General features: G+C 33.6%; 1 protein-coding gene across 4 annotated transcripts in view; it reads right to left on the reverse strand.

Annotated features, from left to right (window-relative positions):
- Nup205 (nucleoporin 205) overlaps positions 1-22,024 on the reverse strand; it is a 69,816-nt gene that overhangs the window by 39,181 nt on the left and 8,611 nt on the right. For all 4 annotated transcript variants that reach the window (XR_013088586.1, XM_076832826.1, XM_076832836.1 and 1 more), the window contains 14 exons: positions 19,842-19,986; positions 19,139-19,298; positions 18,499-18,727; positions 17,315-17,479; positions 14,850-15,025; positions 11,521-11,637; positions 11,197-11,334; positions 8,761-8,911; positions 7,558-7,763; positions 6,277-6,459; positions 4,119-4,169; positions 3,330-3,539; positions 921-1,020; positions 320-457 (listed from right to left, as the gene is read on the reverse strand). Coding sequence is in view for 3 of the 4 variants with exons in the window: in XM_076832826.1 (XP_076688941.1) it covers positions 320-457; positions 921-1,020; positions 3,330-3,539; positions 4,119-4,169; positions 6,277-6,459; positions 7,558-7,763; positions 8,761-8,911; positions 11,197-11,334; positions 11,521-11,637; positions 14,850-15,025; positions 17,315-17,479; positions 18,499-18,727; positions 19,139-19,298; positions 19,842-19,986 (2,169 nt within the window). In the remaining variant the exon portion in view is untranslated. The remainder of the gene's footprint in view (positions 1-319; positions 458-920; positions 1,021-3,329; positions 3,540-4,118; positions 4,170-6,276; positions 6,460-7,557; positions 7,764-8,760; positions 8,912-11,196; positions 11,335-11,520; positions 11,638-14,849; positions 15,026-17,314; positions 17,480-18,498; positions 18,728-19,138; positions 19,299-19,841; positions 19,987-22,024) is intronic.

Genomic DNA, 22,024 nt, shown 5'->3' on the forward strand with positions numbered 1-22,024 from the left:
GCTCAGGAGGTCGAGGCAGGAGGATCACAAGTTCAAAGCCAGCGTCAGCAACTTACCAAGTTACCAGCCTCAGCAACTTACCAGCATCCCAAGCTCAATTTAAGTTTAAAATTTTACTAAGGCCCTAAGCAACTTAGCAAGACCCTGTCTAGAAAAAAAAAGGGGGGGGGGAGTGGGTGGATGGGTGGTAGTGGTGGTATATAGGTAATATAGCTCAGTGGTAAAATACGCTGTGTTCAATTCCAGGACTGGGGAGAAAATACTGTCATTTACAGAAGAATAAACTGTTTTTAAAATGTAACGACTTTTAGGTACATACCAGGAAAAGGGGCATAGGTATCAAGCTGTTTAACTCCTTCTTCCAGTAAACTAAGAGCAAGCTCCAACATTGGTGATTCATTCAAAAGATGATACATTAGACTAAAGCCAGGTGGTTTATAGGCTATAATTTCTTCTCCTAGATAGACACAATAGTTGCAATGATGATGAATTAGTATTTTTGTCACATCCTGGCTTTCTATGAAATCATGAGATGTATAAATTCAATGGGATTTACACAAATGAAGGTAATTTCAATTTAGAGACAGTGACATAAGCTATATAAAGTAGTAACAATACTATAGACTATAACAGTACAGAGGAGTAATTCCCAAAAGGGAATTCCCATTTCATATAACAACTAGTCACCCATTAGGTTAAATCATTAAAGATCCATAATGTAGTGCCCTTTATCTTCCATTCAAATTTTACTTTATTTTCTCTTGAACAAAATAACTGAGATGATTAAAATAATGAAACAAAACACTACTTTAGCTTATAAATATAAATTTGAATTTACAGCTATTTATAACTTATAAATTTTATGAGTTATAAATAGCTTTATAAATAGTTGACACCTTGTTTGAAAAGTGACAAATTACCTTGTAACTCCACAAACTGGTCCACAAAATCTTCAAGCTGAGGCTCATAATCTCTGAGCAGTTTATAAAATACCTCTAAGACAACCTCAGCAACTTCCCACTACAGAAAGAAACAAATATTTTAATAACAGTAAAATAGACCAAGGTAGTAGCCTTGCCAAGCTTTGCATTCCTATCATTTTTCTCTGAAAAATGAGTGAAGTCCCCTATTATTATTATTTATTTATTTTTTGTATCAGTGATTGAACTCAGGGATACTCAACCACTGAGCCACATCTCCAGCCCTATTTTGTATTTTGTTAGAAACAAGGTCTCACTGAGTTGCTTAGTGTCTCACTTTTGCTGAGGCTGGCTTTGAACTCGAGATCCTCCTGCCTCAGCATCCCAAGCTTAATTTAAGTTTAAAAGTTTTAAAAGTTCTATACAAATAAGAGGAAAATATTTACATCAAAGGATGAATGTATACAGCAATATACATGGTAAAATTAAAACTTTAATGTTTTAAAAATCTATGGCACAGAATTGGCATAAGATTGGTACTGTAGACAGGATGGTTGTTGAAATTATTTTCTTAAAACAATTCTTTCTTATATACTTAATTTTATCAAGGCTGAATTTTGGAATGGAACTACAGGATGACCAATTTTTATTACTTTAAAATTATGTACTTTTTTGTATTTTCCAAAATTTTCAAAAAATTTATTCAAGTAAAAAGATATATCATCACATGATTAATTTATCTCAATGCAAACCACTGTTTCTGTGATAAGCTGTTGTCCTAAAAACAGAGTTCCATAAGTCAGGCTCAAGAAGACTTTTAAGTAAAATAAATTCTAAGAATTGAGGGAAATATTTTCAGGTAAATATGTGGGGGTAGAACAGAAATCAATGACAAAAAACACTTGAGAAGTAGCTACATATGGATGAAAAAGAATAACATCTGGAAAGAACGTGGCTGACTAGAGCTCTAAACACTTAAAGTCATTGACCTTTTTAAGAAAAGGCAGATAAGATATTTAAAACAAATCCAAAAAAGTGTCAGAACATTTTTTTGAAGATACTGCAATGATCAGCACTCATTAATCACCTAAAATGACTTTATTAATGAGGCATGGCTGCTGTTAATGTTTTCATCAGATCAGAAAATTTATGTGAATAAGATAGCTTACATAAAATGTATTCCCTTTCAAATGTGTATTTTTATTATAAGAAAAACAAAAATTATAAAGCAATTGACAAAAAATAAAATTCAATTATTTGTGATTATTATTAGAAATAAGCTTTTTCGACTGATAGAGCAATGAATAAGCAAACTATGCCACATACAAATAACGAATGTTATACAATAACTAAAAAGACTACTTTCAAAGAATCATTAATGATATGAAAAATATTCATGAAGCTAAGTGGCAAAAAAGGAACATAAAGCAGTCTATTAGCTCAAAAGTTATTTAAGTATATATGAATAGAAAAAAGATTAATAATAATCCTTCTTTTGGCAATAGGGTTATGAGTAATAACATTTCTACTTAAATTTTCCAAATTGCCCCAAATTAGCAGGAACTAAGCTATTTTTATAATCATTAATATAACCCCCAAAAACCCATCAGGTTCCAAAACAACAAACTATAAAAATAAAGCAGAAATTTTCCTACAAGATACAGCCAAGGGTATTCTATGAACTAATAAATAGTATTATAGACTAACGTGAATTACATCAGAACCTGGAATGGTCTCTTACATAGCTTAGTGGTTATGAGCTTGGATCTAGAATTAGAGTCCTAGGTTCAAATGCTGGTCCTGGACCTTAAGCAAGTTCCTTAACCTTGCTAAGCCTCCATCCGTAAAATGGGAATATTAATAGTACCTGCCTCAAGATAATACTGGAATTACATAAAATGATATATAAGCTCAGTGGTATCTTACAAGCAGAGTCAATGTGTGCATAATGTCAGTGCTCCCTCAGCCTTCAACCATGGCAGCCATACCTAATGGTTCATAATACTCCTTTTCCCACTATGCCAACACTCCGCAACCCACAAACACAAAAATGTGAGCAAGTTTAAACTTCCTTTAATCCCTGAACTAACTCATCCCAATAGGGGAAGTGTGTTTTCAACAAAGGTATAACATTTGTGGTTCAATTTTAGTAAAAACATGCTCAATTAAGGATCTAAATATCTACATGACTATACACTCATATAAATTACTGATTCCTAAATGTCAGTGCTTTGATGTTAATGCCCAAACTTATTTCTAATGCACAAAATTTAATCCAAAGACATTTGAGAATTAAGACTAAATTTTACTAACTTTCAGAGGCTAGAATGAATTTACAGCCTCTTTCACCTTGGATAAAAGAAAATGCAACAATAAATAAGGAGAAATAAGTTTTTCTCTGAACCTAACCTTTTCAGCTGCTCTTCGGTAAGCTCTTGTGCGGAATCGGAGAAACACAGAATCTCTAAGAAATTGCAAATAAGGGTCAAAGCCAGGGGGCCGAAGACCAGCGCCCAAATTAGAAGGAAATGAGCTCTCCACCAAGGTACTAATAAGCTGGCAAAATGCCCGAGTCAATGGGTATTCTTCACATCGGGATTCTATTTCATTGAGCTCAACCTTTAAAGAAAAAATAAAGAAAATCTCACAATATAGAACTAACAGCTGTGCAGTGCAGACCATTTTACAGAAATTAATTAATAGTACTATATTACAACAAAAGGTAAGTAACAGAGATTACTAATTTTTCACTGAGAGGAAAAATAAAAGTATTATATCAATATAGATGGGTCAACTGAAAGAATTTCAAATTCCCACACAATGTTCCAACCTTGAATTAAAAATAGAAATCTTAAATGTTTCTTTAAAAAAAAGGAAGAGGGAAAATAGAAACTAAAAGAATTAATTATCACTTCAGGTTAACTCAAGTAACCTAATTAAACTGAGTTCAAATCAAAACTTTTCAGTTTGGATAGCTGCCATGTAACATTCTTTTCCAACATTGAAACATTGAATATTTGGTTCCTTTCACTTAGTGTTTCATCTCTATTTCAACACTGATCAGAAAACCCTTCAAATGCAAAAACATTAGAATTAAAAACTATAGAAACTTAAATGTTAAGAATAATTTTTGCATTTTTTTTTTAAATCATTACAAGTATAAATGAATATAGCATTTAACTAAAAAGAAAGCTTTACCTCAATACCAATAGCTTGCCTCTGGCTTGGAACCCTGACGGTCTGCAGTATCTTAAAATAAGAAGTAGATGTTAGGAATGCTCCTCATTCATCAATTCACAATACTTTACTCTCCAGCAATGTAATATCACATACCTCACCCACCACACCCACACATCTCACACTGTCCGTCAGAAATAACAAGGGAGGAGTCCCTCCTGGACTTTCGTTAGCAATTCTGGGAGATTTAGATACAACTTTCAATTTTATGGTTTGTAAAAAACTGGTAATTTCTAAGATCAAATAAGGGCTCTGTTCAGCAAATTTGCTCTAAGATATTCTGGAAATGAATCTTAAAAAAGTTATTTACAAGAAGAAATCTCGCCAGCGTGTAAGACACTGCTCTCTGTCCACAACCAGCCCTACTTAAACCAAGAAGTTAGCTTACTGAAAATGGGTTTCTTAAAGAGATTCTGAGTTAAGATGTTGTTCTGATGTTGTTATGGGTCTAAGTATTCTACCATATAGTAAAATTATATTTGTGTATAATTTATATAACATATATATAGTAAAACTGTATTTATTCACAATACTTTACTCTCCTGCAAGTCAAGAGTGTACTATCAAGTAAAATACTTTAAAATTAAAAAAAAAAAAAAAGGGGGGCTGGGGATGTGGCTCAAGCGGTAGCGCGCTCGCCTGGCATGCGTGCGGCCCGGGTTCGATCCTCAGCACCACGTACAAACAAAGATGTTGTATCCACCGATAACTAAAAAATAAATATTAAAAATTCTCTCTCTCTCTCTCTCTCTCTCTCTCTCTCACTCTCTCTTTAAAAAAAAATTTAAAAAAAATGTTTTGCTCTAAGGATAGAAATGTCATTGTGTAACTAAGGAGAACAAATTAAAAAAATGAAAAAAAAAAAAAAGAATGTCAAAACCCAATTGCATTGCATTTCAGATGTACAAAAGTAAACAGCATGTAGGAATCTGATAAGTACTGGTATACTCATGAATCAAAAAGGGAAGTGTTGCAGGGTGCAGCAGCTGTACCTATGATCTCAGCAATCAGGAGACTGAGGCAGGAGGATCACAGTTCAAAGCCAGCCTCAGCAACTTAGAGAGGCCCTAAGCAAATTAGTGAGATCCTGTCTCAAAATAAAAATAAATAAGGCTGGGGATGAAATTCAGTGGTGCCTAGTACAAAAAAAGAACCTGAAGTGTCAATAGTAAGCCAAAAGTGGCCCAGCCTCTCAACACACAGTCCCACTAATTATTGTTTTCCTTTTTTTTTATAAAGTACAATTCACATCTTTAGGAAGCATATGTTAGAATTACTCTAGAATACTACTTTAAAATGGATGCTTCTGTAAATAATGAGTTATAATGACAGGCTCGTTTATGTTGTATTGCTCCTAAGACAAAACACACATTCCATCTAACAATTTTCTTAGGGATATTTCTATAAGGCATATCCTAATTTTTCTTTTCCACATTATCACATACAGAATTTACTTGATAGAAAAATTCCAATGGAGCTTGCATTTAGAGAAAGAAAAAGACTCCAAATATTATATAACCCATATATTTTCCCTCCCATGTCAGCATAAGTACATTTCCTAAGTGTGCAGAAATAAAAAAATTCCTGCTATATGCCCTTAGCACAAAAACTATGTTTCTGGCAATAAGCCTTCGTGACCACCAGTAAAAAGTTCTCTGGTTACTGTTAAAATTTCTGTACAAAAATAGCAAACTTGTGCTGCCCTTTAATAGGAAAACAACCTCCACAGATATTTCACTCTTCTGATATAGGGAAAGATGGATATAGGAAAGAAAAACAGACATTCCCCATTTTAATGTGTTTATATGACTTATGAAGGCTTACAAAAGCTTATCTAGAAGACAGAGAAATTCCATCCACCTATCTTTATAGACATTGAAAAACAAGATCTTCAAAAATGTATTTGAAAAACCAGTCTCTGGTAACCTAATAAACTTACCAACTAATCCAAGAGAAAAACCCAGGCCTATTAGTTTCTGATGCTGTACGTGGCCCCCAAACCATAACTTTCTCATTGAGAAGTCCAAGACATACTGTAAGTTAACATGTTGCTCTTGCTTCTACGGTGTTTTTGAGCTCACTTTCCAAATAATACAAATAAGGGAGTTCATAACACTACCTGAGTGTATTCCAATGACTGCCAGAGGGAAGCAGCAATTTCAGGAGACTTTCCAAAAGCTGCGAGAGTCTTCAGTAGTTCAGCTTTGAGAACAGGGGGAATACTACACTGTAGGAGTCCAAGAATCACCACAACAGGGGTCCACTGAGGATGTTCACACAGAGCCAAACGAGCATTTTCACTCTTGAGAAATAAACACACACAAAAAAGACGTCTCAATTTTACTTTAGACACTCTGTTGCCAATGCTGATCTCTAATTCCTAAACTCAAGTGATTCTCCTGCCTCAGCTTCCCCACTAGGCTGAAATTTACAGAGGTACATCCCCAAGTTCAGCTTTCCATTTTTAAAAGCTAAGAAAGGAAAATAACCAGCAATCACTTAACTGCTAGCATTTATACAGAGCCCTGACAGATTTAATACATACTAAACAAAGATAAGCCTAACATGTATGCTTGAAGTCTACCAGTGGATCAAATCAAATTGATAGTATGGTCAATGTAAAGAACAGAGAAGAAGCAGCCTATGAAGAACTACTTTTGATGATCCAAGTATGGAAAATAATACTACAGAGATAAATGGTCTGCTAGGGTCTTATAAATATTATCTCAGCATTTTAAATCCTCTCTGGAAAAATATATTATAGTGTAATATCATGCATGAATGAATAAATACTTGTCATTTTCAGAGGAAAAAATAGACATATATAGTATCAAGTTATCTCTTCATTTTCAATAATACAAATTATTAACTTGACGTTTTGACATTTAATAATGTTAATCATGATTAGAAAAACCAAAAAGCTAGAAGATACTATTCCTTTCCTCCAGAGAAAACAATCAACCTGAGCACTTAACTTTGCTCTAGAAGTTGGAAAATAATATTATGAAGATAAGTCTGATTGAAGTTATGGGGATAAAAAATAATAATTCCATAAATTGTCTTTCTTTTTAATTAAAGTTATTCTCTATGTATGCACACACATTATTACTACATTTGTGCTAGAAAACCTTCTAGAAGGATGCATACCTAAAACTCATTCTTACATGCCACTCTGGTTCAGGTTCAGGATATTATTTTCATACCAAGATTATTCCAATGAACAAGGTTACCACAATTTATACCCTCTACCAGGACAAAAAAGAAAAGGCTTAAAGGCAGAATGCTATATTATGCTAAATTTATCACTCACATGTGTAAGAATTAAGAGAAAACGTTTGACCTCTTAAAATATTACTGTGCTAGAATATAAGTAAACTTATGCTGTAGATTGGTTACCTACCCAAGTAATGATGGTAGATGTGAGCTGCAAAAAAGCAATCAACCCATCTTGCTCCTTCTGGGTGATGCCACGTGAAGGAAGGTGACGGTACTGGACACTATCTGCACTTGGAAGATCCTTTCGGAGATGTTCATGGTAAAGCATTAAGGAGTGAAAGAAATGCTCCCAGGAAACAGGACTACCACCTGCTCCCTGAATATTTTCAACTGTAAAGAAAGGTGGTACAGAATATTTTTTCAAAAACCTCTATTCATTTGCTTAGAAATGGAAACAAAATTAATTTAAAACAATAAACTTTGTCTTTGTCATAACACAAAGGCAATCTTGTTCCAGGTAAGCAGTATGTTGAAAAGGTTTAACACACCTCCAAAACTAGAATTTTGAATTAATTTTTCCTAAGGGCTAAGAATGGGATGATATCCATGTAAATATTAATTATTTTGCATGTCAGTTACCTGCTTAATACCCACAAGAGTTCTGTGCTGTCATATAGCTATTCAGGGCTGCTTTCCCCCACAAAATAACCCACAAATATTAAGCTTGAATTCCCAAAGAAAGGTAATTACATTCAAGATTTGTAAATTATGCTATTTTGTATATTTTGCCCCTAGGGGCAAGAGTATAGGATATAGAACAAGGAGGCCCTGACAAAGTAGATCTGACAGGCAGATCTCAGTTCTAATCATGGCTCCCCAATGACCTGTCACCTTGGGTAAATTATTTTACATCTCTAAACCTCAGCTTCTTCACATTTAAAAATGAAAATAATATCTACCTGACAAACCAGATGTTTTTTTTTTCCAGTGTTTTTTATTTAACCAGACCTAGTCTAAAAATGAAGTGAGAAAACTGGGAGAGGGTCAAGAGAAAACTTTAGAAAAACAAGTATTTTTGAAAATAAAAAAAGAAAATAGATGTGGAAAGGGAATGTACTTTTCTTTGTATACCAGTTGTGTTCTTGAAATATTACACTTATTCTGATTTGTTAACCTGAACTGTACCTATAAATGAGAATGACAAAATTCCCAAATCTGTGAGACCATAATCAGTGTGTCACCAGCATGCTTCTTGTCCTCTGTTGTCACAAGGATAACTTATATCTTTGGAGAAACCCAGCAAAAATAACCAACCTTCTTTACTAAGCAGTGGGATACCAAACTCAAGAGTGTAACAACAAACTTAAACAACATCCAATTTCCTTACCATGACTACTACCATTGACTTTGAGCAAGCTAAAACAGTAGTGTGCACACTGAGGGCCATTGGCCAATCCCTGGAGCATTTTCAAATAGGGAATATAAATAGTTGGAGGCAAAAGGTCACCCATTTGCCTAACAAACTTTGACAAGACAACCTGAAATAGAGAAAAGAAAATAGTTTAAGTAAAGCATATATTAACTATAATGCAACATGGACTAGCTAATAAAGACTACATAAACTAAAACCAGTTTTCTGATTTTACCCTTGCAAAAGACAAAATTGGTATTTTATTTATGAAAATAGTTTTTTAAGCTTGTCATCAGCAATTTATGCAATTACAGAATATTTTTGTGAAAATAAAGTGCATTTCCCCTGCAAACATCTCAATGTTACAACTTAAGACTAGACATATTTTTTTCTTTTTTTGCAGAACTGAATATTGAACTCCCAGAAGTTTGGGAGGGTGAGGCAGGAGAACTGCAAGTTCAAAGCCAGCCTCAGCAACTTAGCGAGACCCTGTCTCTTAAAATATACATATTAAAATGGGTTGGGAATGTGACTCAGTGGTTAAGCACCCCTAGGTTCAACTCACAGTACCAAAAAAAAAAAAAAAAAAAAAAAATCTTGAATATTGAGCCCAAAGGACACTCAACTACCAAGCTATATTCCCAGACCTTTTTTTTTTTTTTGTAGTGGTAGATGGACAGAATGCCTTTATTTTATTTGTTAATTTTATGTGATGCTGAGGATTGAACCCAGTGCCTCAGCAACACACTGGGCTACAACCCCAGCCCATCCCAGACCTTTTTTTAAAAAATTATTTTTTATTTTGAGAAAGGGTCATACTAAGTTTCCTAGGCTGGAGTCAAATTTACTATCATCCTGGTTCAGCTTACGCAGTTGCTATGATTGTAGGCGTGTTTCACAAAAACTACGTGACTATACACCTTTTTTAAAAAAAAATAATAATTTTTTTTAGTTGTTGATAGACCCTTATGTATTTATACATAGTGCTGAGAATCGAACCCAGTACCTTACACATGCCAGACAAGTGCGCTACCGCCCAAAGAGCCCCAGCCCCAGCCCCTAAACACCATTTTTAAATATGTAAAACACCTGAAGAAATTTACTAATCCAAAATTAACCAGCAAATTCAAAGGTATACTTAGAACTCAAAGTTCCTAAATGCCAACTGCATTAGTATGAAAACCAAGCAATCAGTAATTATTTTGACAGTAACTTAAACATACAACTGTTGTGTTCCCACCAAAACCATGTTCCTATACTCCTGCTGTATTAAGCTTCTTTATTAGTTTTCCCTTTCCACTTGGTTATATTTAAAACCTATGACTAAAAATATTAATTCAGTCTCATTAGTTGGAACTACACTGAAAATGTAGATATCGGAGAAATTTTATTAAATGTGTTAGGTATAACAAGGTTTTATAATGACATAGGAAAATATCCTTATTTTTAAGACAGATCCTACTTATTATTAAGGAGTGAAATGTGATATAGACTATAATTTCCTTTAAAAAAATCCCAGCAAAATAAGTGTTAGAAATAATGGGAGTAGATGAAGCAAACATGGCAAAATGTTAACATAAAATGTGAAATTAAGATGTTAAGTATTCATTATAATTATCTTCCAAATGTTTGAAATTTTTAACTGAAAAAAAATTTTAATCTTTAAAAGGTTTTAATACATCCTTCTCTGAAACATTTTTCAAATGGGGAAAATCTGAAACAACACAAGAAATACAATAAAATAAAAGAAAGCATCTGATCCCAGACTGCAGAGAAAAATAAAAAAATATACAGCATAAAAGCTTCTACTCCAAAAATCCCCAAAAGACAAATCCTGACATGGCAATCCATTTTATTTACTTCTGTACTTCTCACTTTAGACAATATAGGATGGAAAATAAACTCTTGTCTAAGTTACCAATAGTTATCATAGGCATGCTGTCATCAATTAAAACTTCTAAGGGCTGGGGTTGTGAGGCACTGGGTTTGATTCTCAGCACATCATATAAAATAAATAAAATAAAGGTCCAACAACAACTAAATTAAAATAATTTTTTAAAAATTCTAAGCCTTACTCCTTAATTTTTGTACGTCTCCTACTCCTAAAACTTGATTAAAATCATGTATATTGATTACTGTTGCACCTTTGGAGGAGAGACTAAAATACTAATAAAACTAATGATGAGACTTGCCTTTTTAGCCTCTAAGCATTTAACACACAACCTGTAAAATGATTAGAACTGGAATTTAATGGTTTTAAACTTCCCCAAATAAAGGAAAAGTATAAATTTCTAAAAATTAACATTAGAGGTCTTTTGTATTAAATAGCAACATCAAGAGTAACATCTTTCATATTTTCAAAACTCCCAATTACCACACCAGAGTATAAAAGTAGAAAGCCTAAAGACTCACCTGGCGTTGAGGGGGTCGCTGATGAGCCACCCCCAGATAAGAGCCCATGATGGTGGGAGTCTGCAGAGGCTCTGAGGGACACCAATATTCTAGGGCAAGCTCCAAATGAAAAGGATTTTTTTTATATAGTTCACCAATCTGCAATGAATAAGCAAAGACTGTGGGAAATGCTTATAATAAAAAAAATGCTTTAAATAAGAATATACAATAGTATTGATTTCACTTGTGGATTTAAAGTACAATAGCTGAAATTTTCTAAAGTAAGGAAAAACATAAGGAAGGGACAAAGACATGACAAAGTACTCAATATAATTAGTGGCTTACCAGGAGCATTAAGTGTTCTAGATCTCTTCTGAGAGAAATGGGTGGTTCATTACCCATCTGCATACTCATGTGAATTATTCGAGCATCTTCATCTGCCCGGTTCCTCAGCTGTTTCACCTATTAAATTTATTAGATTAATATGAACTTCTTATTTATGGAATAATAATATTGAAATCAGGATATTAGACAATTATCTTAAATTATCTTAAAGTGATTATATACCAGAAAAACTTTAAAAAGTATCTATTCTACTTCAGTGACATAAAGAAGTATGCAAGGAAATTTATTACAACATTACTACCTGTAATTTCTAATATATTAACACTTCAAAGAATTTTAGACTGCTTAGAAGTTGAGTGTAACCCAGTGTTTTCCCAATGGGGCCACTACTGACATTTCAGGTAGGATACTTCTTCACTGGGATGGATTATCCAGAACATTCAAGACACTTGGCATCCCTGGAACTAAATACTAACCACCAATAACAACACTACAGTAATTATAACAAGCAAATGTAGTCCTGCTCATTTCCCAACATGCTGTAGAGATTATGGTAGTCCTGCTTTTGTTTACATTTGTGTAAACTAAATACCCACCGAAGTAACAAATTACTTCTTAACAACAACAAAAACAAAACAGCTTGATGAATCCACAATTATATGTGCCTGGAGATTCCAACAGTCTTCTTTCAATGTTCAATAGAACAAGTACAGAGAAAATCAGTAAGAATCTGAAAGACTTGAGCAACAGTAACAAGCAACTTAACCTAATTGATGTTTGTGGAACATTCCACAGAACAGTAGTACATATATTCCTTTCAGGTGTGCACAGAGCATATATCAAGATAGGCCATATTTTGAGCCATAAAACAAATGTCAACATAATTGAAAAATTACAATGTTCTCCTACCAAAACATAACTAAATTAAAAACTAGCGACAGAAAAATAACTGGGAAGTCCTCCAAACATGTGGAAAATTAGACAACATACTTCTATATAAATACTCGGGATATTTTAGAAAATATATTGAAACTGAAACAAACAAACAAACAAAAAAATGCAACCTGTTAAAATTTGTGTGGCACAGCTAAAGCAATTACTAGAGACAAATTTATAGTACTAAAAAAAAAGTTTATATTGGGCGAAAATATTTCAAATCAATAATCTAAGCTTCTACCTTAAGAAACTAAAAGGAAAAGGGCAAATTAAACCCAAAGCAAAAGCAAAAAAAAAAAAAAAAAGCTGAAATAAGACAACAAATTAGGCCAAAAGCTAATTCATTAGAAAGACCAGTAAGATTATAAACCTCTACCAGGTTAATTAAGAATGGGAGAAGGCACAAATTACCAATATCAGGAATTAAAGGATATATCACTACAGATCCTATAGAAACAAAAAATACAATATAGTACGTTAGGAATAACTTTATGCTAATCAACTTGGTAATTTGAATGAAATAGACAAATTTAAAATTTTTTTTTTAGTTGTAGCTGGACACAATATCTTTATTTTATTTATTTTTATGTGGTGCAGAGGCTCAAACCAGAGCCTCACACATGCTAGGGGAGCGTAGCTCTACCACTGAGCTTCAACCCCAGCCCTGAAACAGACAAATTTACTGACAGCTACAAACTGCCAAAGCTCCCTCACACAAAAAAATACATAATCTAAGTAGTTCTATAGATATTAAAGAAATTCCATATCCCAACATTATGTAAATTCAGTGTTTACCTTATTACACGCCACTTATGATTCTTCTATCAAAATTCTTCTCAACCTTCATCTTTTCATAATCAGACTCATTTGGGTTACTAATTAGGAGATAATTTTATACCTTAACCCTTCTAAGGATTCCACAAATATAAATGAAAGGATTGACAGGTTACCCTTAAAAGGACTTGATGCTACCTATCAAGTCCTTTGATGTTACTGTCGTTTAGATTATCTGTTAGGTATACTCTATTCTATTCCTTACCATTGTAATTTACTATCTGCACCTCTTATTGTTACAATCTATATATTTTTTTGTATCTATCTTATCTCATGAATTAGACTATAAATTCTTTGTTGACAGCCAATAAGTTTCCTACATTTTTTTTTTTCCTTAGTGCTGGGGATTGAACCCAGGGTCTTTTTCATGTGTTATACCACTTAGCATACCCCCAGCTTTATGTGTCTTCCTCACTATACCTAAGCATGGTACCTGCATCACAAGAGAAACAGTGAACACTGGATTCATTAAGTAATGAATAAACACTTCACTCTTTGACTGTTTTTGCCACTTTTTTTTTTTTAATGAACACAATACCTTTATTTTATTTTATTTTATTTTATTTATTTTTTATGTGGTGCTGAGGATTGAACCCAATGCCTCACATGTGCGTGCTAGACAAGGGCTCTACCACTGATCCACAACTCCAGTCCCTGTTTTTGCCATTCTTGGTAATTTTTCCATTTGCTTTATGTTTTCTAAAAGGTATGGTATTAGAAATCCAATATGTATTTTAAGTGTAGAACCTCTGGGGTGCTTTCTTTTTAACATACAAAGGGACAGTTTTAAAATATACATATTTACTTTCTGCCACCATTTTAATGACTTCTTAAGCACAAAATGGCAAACAGAAAATAAGGAACTGTCAGAAATGGTTCCAACAACTCCTTTTTTGGATCAAGGTTACAGCTCAAAACATCTATTCAAAAGCTGACACTGCATTAAAGCTTCTTAAATCCATTACTTTACTTGTTTACATCCTGAGGCCCATTTATACATGATCAAGAGTCTAAACAATTATCTATGATATTACTCACTGTGCCTCTTCCAAATCATTATAAAAATGAAGTTGTCTACTTTCTCCTTATAAACCATTTTCAATGTCAACTATCCCTTCTTAATGGTTTATTTTTGACTAATGGTGACTCTTTTATTTCATTTTCATGAGTCACAACTATAGTTACAACACACCATGTTCAAATTTTTAGTCTATACGAGCACTAGACAAGGTGGCACACTCCCATAATCCCAGCAACTCAGGAGGCTGACAAAGAAAGACTGCAAGTTTGAGGCTAGCCTGGTCAACTAGTGAAACCCTGTCTCAAAACAAAGTAAAACAAAAGAAAGTGCTGGGGATATTGCTGTGTGCGTTATAGAACAGCCCTGAGATCAACCTCCAGAAATGCCAAAAAAAAATATTTTCTTAGTCTATCTTAAAAGAATTTTTTAGTTTCCCAAAAAAAAAAAAAAAAAAAAAAACCAAGCTAATCAATCAGTACAAAGTTATTTTACAAAATTCATTCACTAAATTTTACTCATTTTATATTGCTATTCTTACCTTCATTGGCATGAGTGCAAGGAAATCTGTAATGAGATTATGGGTTCTACGAATATAAAATTCTTCCTGATAGAAGTTTTCTGACACTACTACAGACTCAGTGAGGAAAAGGAAAACATTGTCAGCAACTGCGAGCTCTGCCATTGCTTCATCTGCTTCTGTGAATTCAGCCAGAGCTAGAAACATATTTAGAAACAAAAACATTGGGAGAAAGTCATTAACTCAAGATATAATACCTCACAATGGTCTGCTGATGGTTCAAATTTCAGATACCTTCCCAACCTTCTATCATGTGCTATACTTACTAAAATGAGATTATGTATAACTGTAACTAACTCATAAACTCCAAAGAATTACTGAAAAAGTATATTATAAAAATACATACTCTTCATAATAATAAAAAAGTGATGAAAATTAATTTAGACATGTGTAATATAACACTGACACAGTCAGAGAGCTATTATCCAAACAGTAAAATATTAAAAATGATGCTAAGGCTTCCATAACAATGAAATCGTGTTGGTCATTTGGACAAAATCATAAAGCCAATGAGTAAAGATCAAAACCTGAAAAACTAAATCTTTACAATAAACTGGCCTACTTACAACATTTTTAACATTTGGAAAATTTAAGTTACTACAAACAGACAAATATAATGAACTTCAACATGACCATCATTTCATTTCAATATTATCAATTTACTTCAGCTATATATCCTCTCTTCAACAATATCACATTGAAGAAAATTTCAGACAAACATCTCAATATTTTAACATTTCAACATTTAAATATTTCTTTATACAACTCAATAAGATACTGAAAAAATCCAGGTGAGGTGATGTATGCCTATGTCTGTAAGGCCTGTAAAGGCTGCAATTGCAGTTATGTAGGTGGCTGAGGCAGGAGGATCACAAGTTTGTGGCCAGTCTCAGCAATTTATTGAGAACCTCGGCAATTTTAGCTCAGTGGTAAAGCACTCCTGGGTTAAATTCCCAATATAGAGAAAGAAAAAAAAAAAAAAAAACCCCAAACAAAATGAACAGTATATATATATATATATATATATATATATATATATATATACACACACACACACACACACACACATATACATATATATATACACACACACACACACACACACACATACATACACAAAACCATTATCATATCTTCAAAAATAATTTCATTAATCACTGTCAAATATGCAGTGATTAAATTTATAATTATATTATCAATGCGATTTAAGATTTTACTTTGCTTCTTTTGTGCGGTCTGTTTGCTTTAAATAAGGATTCAAATAAAGTCCACATATTGCAGTTAACTTATACATTTCTAGGCTTCCATACATCTTTTTTTTTTTTTTTTTCTTTGTGGCACTGGGGATAGAATCCAGAGTCTTATGCATGGAAGGCAAGCACTCTACCAACTGAGCTATATCCCCAGCCCCATGTATCGTTTTTATTTTTTCTTTGTCTTTTATCCGATAGTTTCTACGATGTGGTTAGGGACTGCATCCCAGTGGTATAGGTTATTTTCCTTCTTCTGAATATACTAAAAGTTGGTAGTGCTACCTAAAGACGCTTGATATGGCTTCAAATTTTTGTTAAAAGTATGTCATAGGTAGTACTGCACTTTTCTAACAAGATACACTATTGCTTGTAACTGCTTCTAAATTTTAAATATAAAATTGTTAGAGTATGTGCTTAGGAGTTTAATTTCAATACCCCACCCCCACATCAATCTAATAGCCCTAATTACTAAAATTTATTAAAAACAAAAAACAAAAAACGAGAATATTAAACCAAAAAGATTAAGTAGCCAAAGATCTGGCACTTAAAACTATAAATCATAACATATTCTTATCTACTATTCTCTAGCAAACTATAAAATAGGATAGCATATTCTACAGTGCCCCTTAAGATGTGGTATGGGAAATTATAGTATAAGACTTTGATTAATGATCACAGCCACTTGAAGTTTAAAAACTAATTTTATGTCAGAAAAGTAATGAAATAAAGACATATAAATGAAAAGAGTATGTGTAGTTGTAAAATAAGAGTTTGTACATGAATGTTAAAGACTAAAGGCTACCTACCTAAACTCTAAATGATACCTTATTATTATTATTTTTGGTACCAGAGATTAAACCCAAGGGCTATTAACCAATGAGCCACATCCCCAGCCCTTTTAAAACTTTTTGTTTTGAGAAAGGGTCTCATTAAGTTACAAAGATCTTCCCTGAGTTCCTGAGGCTGGCCTTTAACTTGTGATCCTCCTGCCTCAGCTTCCTGAGTCACTGGGACTAGAGGCACCTGCCACCATGCCTGGCTAATAATTTTTTTATAAAGTGACCAAAGATAGACTACTTATGTTCATATTTATTTATGTCAAAAGATAGTACTTCTCCCAAAATGTCATTACCTGATACACTGTCTCTCATTGTAAAATTACCTACAATTTACCTGTCACATCAGGTAGCTGGGATATTCCCCTCAATGCCAGTGCCCAAGCAAGTCTAACAGTGGCTTGTAGCCCAGGTAATTTCCAAGGCTGTGAATCCTGAAGACGAGAGTGAATTGTTGCAATGTACTGTCTTTCTGTCAACAGTGGAAGCTGATGAATCATATCTGAAAACATAAAAATAGATGACTTTACCAAAAAGTACATAAATGAATTTTCACTTTTGACACAAAGATATAATGTCTGGAACTCAGAACATCTGAGCATATTCAAAAAAGAATTATGGCTAGTTAATATTAATGTCTGACATACCATACATACTATTGTTAAGTACTTACACACAAAAAAATGAAAAAAGAAAACAGATAACCAATTCTAAATTCTAATTTCACTACTTTCAATAATTTTTATAACATAAAATTTTTAAAAAGTTAGAGCCACTCATTTTTTCTACATATAAATTCTAAAATGTAAATAAATGCTAATCCTCAAAATCAAAAAGGTTTATGCAGCTGGGCACAGTGGCACATGCCTCTAATCCCAGCAGACTGGGAGGCTGAGGCAGAAAGATCAGAAGTTTAAAACCAGCTTTAGCAACTTAGGCCCTAGGCAACTTAGTGGAATCTTGTCTCAAAATAAAAAATTTAAGAAAGGACTGGGGATGTGGCTCAATGGTTAGATGTTCCTGGGTTCATTCTCTGGTACAAAAAAAAAAAAATGTCTACAAAAATTTTTATCTCACAAAAAAACCAAACAGCAAAGATGAAATACTACTGACATTACAGTCAACAAACTGTTTTCCTGAAAGGTTTGAAAATGTGAATAAGTAGTAAAGAAGCAATCAAACTAACTCGTGAGCATGTATTAATATACATGCTTCCTTCAACATGTCCACTCTAAATATGGAAAGAAACCAATCCTGTAGGAATAACTAATGGAGCTGCATTTTTTGTTGCTGTGATACTGACCCTAACTTTTCTCATGTGTCAACCATGCACTCTGCCACTGAATGTGAGTCTTAAATATCTTACATCTAAACATTCAAATAAGGCTGAACTGCACACACAGAAACAATAGGCAATTGTGTATTTTGGTAGCTAAAATATTACCTTTCTTGAATATTTTCTCCACAATTTTAAACCTCATTTTTAAAAACAAACGTACTAAAACATATAAAATTCAATACCATCTCGTTCTTCTGTGCTTTGTTCTATAAAACTGATATCAAAACAATATAGAAGTGCCATTAGAAGAGCCAAATTCACTGCATCCAGTGAGCCATTAGCCTCAACTGTCACTCGTTCTAAATGTCCAATAAGGAGGAGAGTGTCATCTTTGCTTAATGGTGACTGGCATGCCCAGGCAAAAAGACTTTCTGCCAGAGACTGCTTGCACTCCTTGATAAGATCAGAAACCTAGAAATAAAAACATATGATTATCAATATAAATAAATTATAGGAACCCTGATCATATTACAAAATGATCATATTACAAAATTTTGTCAAAGATAACAAAATAAAACTATCTGAATCCAAGTGATCCCAAAGTCTTATTTCTAGAATTATGAATAAATCCTATTATTTATTCCTTAAACTTAAATTCCTTAAAAATATGGGGTAACCAATTCCTTGAAGAGCTCATTTCAGAACAAATACTAGAATGGCATATGCACAATTAGTTGAAACCAATGCTAGTGAATACAGCTGACTACATATTTTGAAATGCATTATTAATTTTCTTTTGCCTTATGTCAAAAGTATTATAACTGTCATGATTCCTCTGTTTCAGATTTGATACAAACAACCCACAAATTCATCTCATCTTGCCTCTTTGCGATGTTTTTCACTGCCCAAACCTCTCTCTCGTTGTAGTTTCTCAAATTCATTATTCACATCAATCTGTGACACCAGAGTGAGGACTTTATAAGTCAATCCTTGTTCCATCAGCTCATCTGTAAAACGTGTTGTCATGGAAACCAGTTCTGGACTGTAATGAAAAGAAATAAACCTATATTGAACAATTATGCTTATACTTCCTCATAATAAATGATACAGCAAAAGCTCTTTTGATAACATATTACCGAAAACAACCAGGATGAATTAATTATAACCTACCTTTTTATTTTTGGGTACCAGGGATTGAACGCAGGGATGCTTAACCACTGAGCCATATCCCTAGCCATTTTTATATTTCATTTTGAGATAATAATCTCATTAAGTTGCTTAGGGCCTCGTTAAATTGCTGAGACTGGCTTTGAACTTGTGATCCTCCTGCCTCAGCCTCCTGAGCCACTGGTATTATAGGCAGGTGCCACAGCGCCCAGATAATTACTTTTATTTGTAAACCAAATAAAGCAAGTTTAAACTGCTTGTTTTATTTGGTTTACAAAATAACTATGTTACTAAGCTTAGCTTATACTACATATTTTACTGAAACTGTAAAAACTAATGGAAATTTCTGTTACTTTTAAAATTATAATGCTTCAGGTAATCTCAAATTAACCTCTGAAATCCCAAGAAGCAAACAGACCTGAGTTCTAGAGTCCAAGTCTTTCCACGTCTGGACTGTATCAAGGCTTTCAGAGAATTTGCAATGCATCGTTTTCCATCCCAGTATAAAAGAACAGCTACTAATCCTCTAGTAAGTCCAGGAAAATGTGGCTGTTGGTGCTCTCCTAAAAAAGAAAATTCAACAATAATTTAGTAAATATAACAAGTTCACTCTGCCTTTAAAAAAAAATTATATTATATATATATATATATATATATATATATATATATATATATATATATTTTTTTTAGGTGTAGATGGACACAACACAATGCCTTTATTTTTATGTGTTGGTAAGAATTAAACCCAGGTCCCACCCATGCTGGCGAGTGCTCTACCGCTGAGCCACAATCCCAGCCCCTCACTCTGCCTTTTAGCTTACTCTCCCCTTTGAAAGAATTCCACAGTCTTTCAGTTCATCTCCTACCTTTCTTCTCTACTCCAATCACTCCTCTTCTGTACTCACTTCAGTTCCCTAAATTCATCACTTTGTTTTCCCCTCCTCCAGGTGATGTCTTCTGCTTGATACCCTCTGCTTTCCTGAGTGTCCCTCATTCCACATTTTTGCAACATCTGGACTTGTTTGCATACAAACTTGAATTCATGCACTGAATTGTTTCAAAATGGTTTTCACATATTTCTCCATGACTAGACTATATGCTCTTTATACTAGTTGAAGTTTTATTTATCTTCATATTGCTAGAATCTTATCACAGGGCCTGACACAGGATAAATATAAAATAAATATTCCTTAAATGAAAGTTCTGAGTTACATTCAAACCTAAAGCATGTCCAGTTAACATCCTTCCCACAGAAGGAAAAACTACCTGCCTCGTTCTCAATATCATACTTCTTTCAATGAACTTTAGAACAAATAGAATTTTGGTAGGCATGTGATACTTTTTTGGAGGGGCAGGGTACTGGGATTGAACTCAGGGGGGGTACACAACCACTGAGCCACATCCTCATCCCTATTTTGTAAGTTGCTTAGTGCCTTGCCATTGCTGAGGCTGGCTTTGAACTTGTGATCCCCCTGCCTCAGCCTCCAGAGCCTCTGAGATTACAGGCGTATTCCACCATGCCCAGCAGCACAAGATACTTTTAGACATTAAACACTGGTTCAAAATTTCTTCACATTTCCTCTGTCATAATTAAAATAACCTGCTCATTTTATAGAAATTCCAATCTCAGTTATTCTGGATCATATATACTTCAACTTCCCATTGAAATCAGATAAGATCCAAGTAACTCCCATAGCTTACAAAACCCAACACAATCTGATTCTTGCTGTATCCTCATCCTCTTTCACTCTCTTGCCCATTCATGAAACTCCAGCCCAGTAGTATTTTACCTTAACCAGGCCTTTTCTTCAAACCTCAAACACCTACTGCTTAGTCTGCCTGGAACAGCCTTCCCCAATAGGCTGGGGCTGCCACCTTCTCATCACTGGGTCGCAGGCCAAATATCAACTAAGAAGCTGTGATTAAGTATGCAATACAGAATTACCCTAACCTGCCCCTTCTATGTCCCACTAACTTATTTTATTCCAAATATTATTATTGAAATTATCTTATTTTTGACCTAGTCATTCATTTTCTGAATCACCTCATCCAAAAACCTGTAAAAAAAGAAGTAACCTTACTTTTATGGCAATAAATGCTTTGTGCTATAAAACTCTGAAGATGAAATTTTTTCTTCTTTCTTCCCCCCTTGTATTGGAAATTGAACCCAGAGGCAAATTACCACTGAGCTATATCCCCAACCCTTTTTATTTCTTATTTTGAGACAAGAGCTTGCTAAATTGCTGAGGGTTTCACTAAATTGTTGAGACTGGCTACAAACTTGCAACCCTCCAGCTTCATCCTCCCAAATTGCTGGGATATTAGGTGTGTGCCATCACACCCAGAACCACCTATTATTGTTTGCTAGTAAGTTACCATGTAAAAGCCTACCATAATGCAGTGTAATTAATTATCTTAAGAATTTAACAACTTTGATCACTAAGTTGAAGTCTTCCCTTTAATCAAAGGTAAACAAAAAGAAATATTTTGAATATGGTTTTGTCAAGTAAACCACATCCTTAGAAATTATTTTAGAATCCAAACATTGAAATACTTTAATTTTGAGTGCCTAATTTAATAGTTCTATACTGCTTTATCAAT

This window comes from Callospermophilus lateralis, chromosome 1 (genome assembly GCF_048772815.1).
Source record: "Callospermophilus lateralis isolate mCalLat2 chromosome 1, mCalLat2.hap1, whole genome shotgun sequence".
NCBI lineage: Eukaryota > Metazoa > Chordata > Mammalia > Rodentia > Sciuridae > Callospermophilus > Callospermophilus lateralis.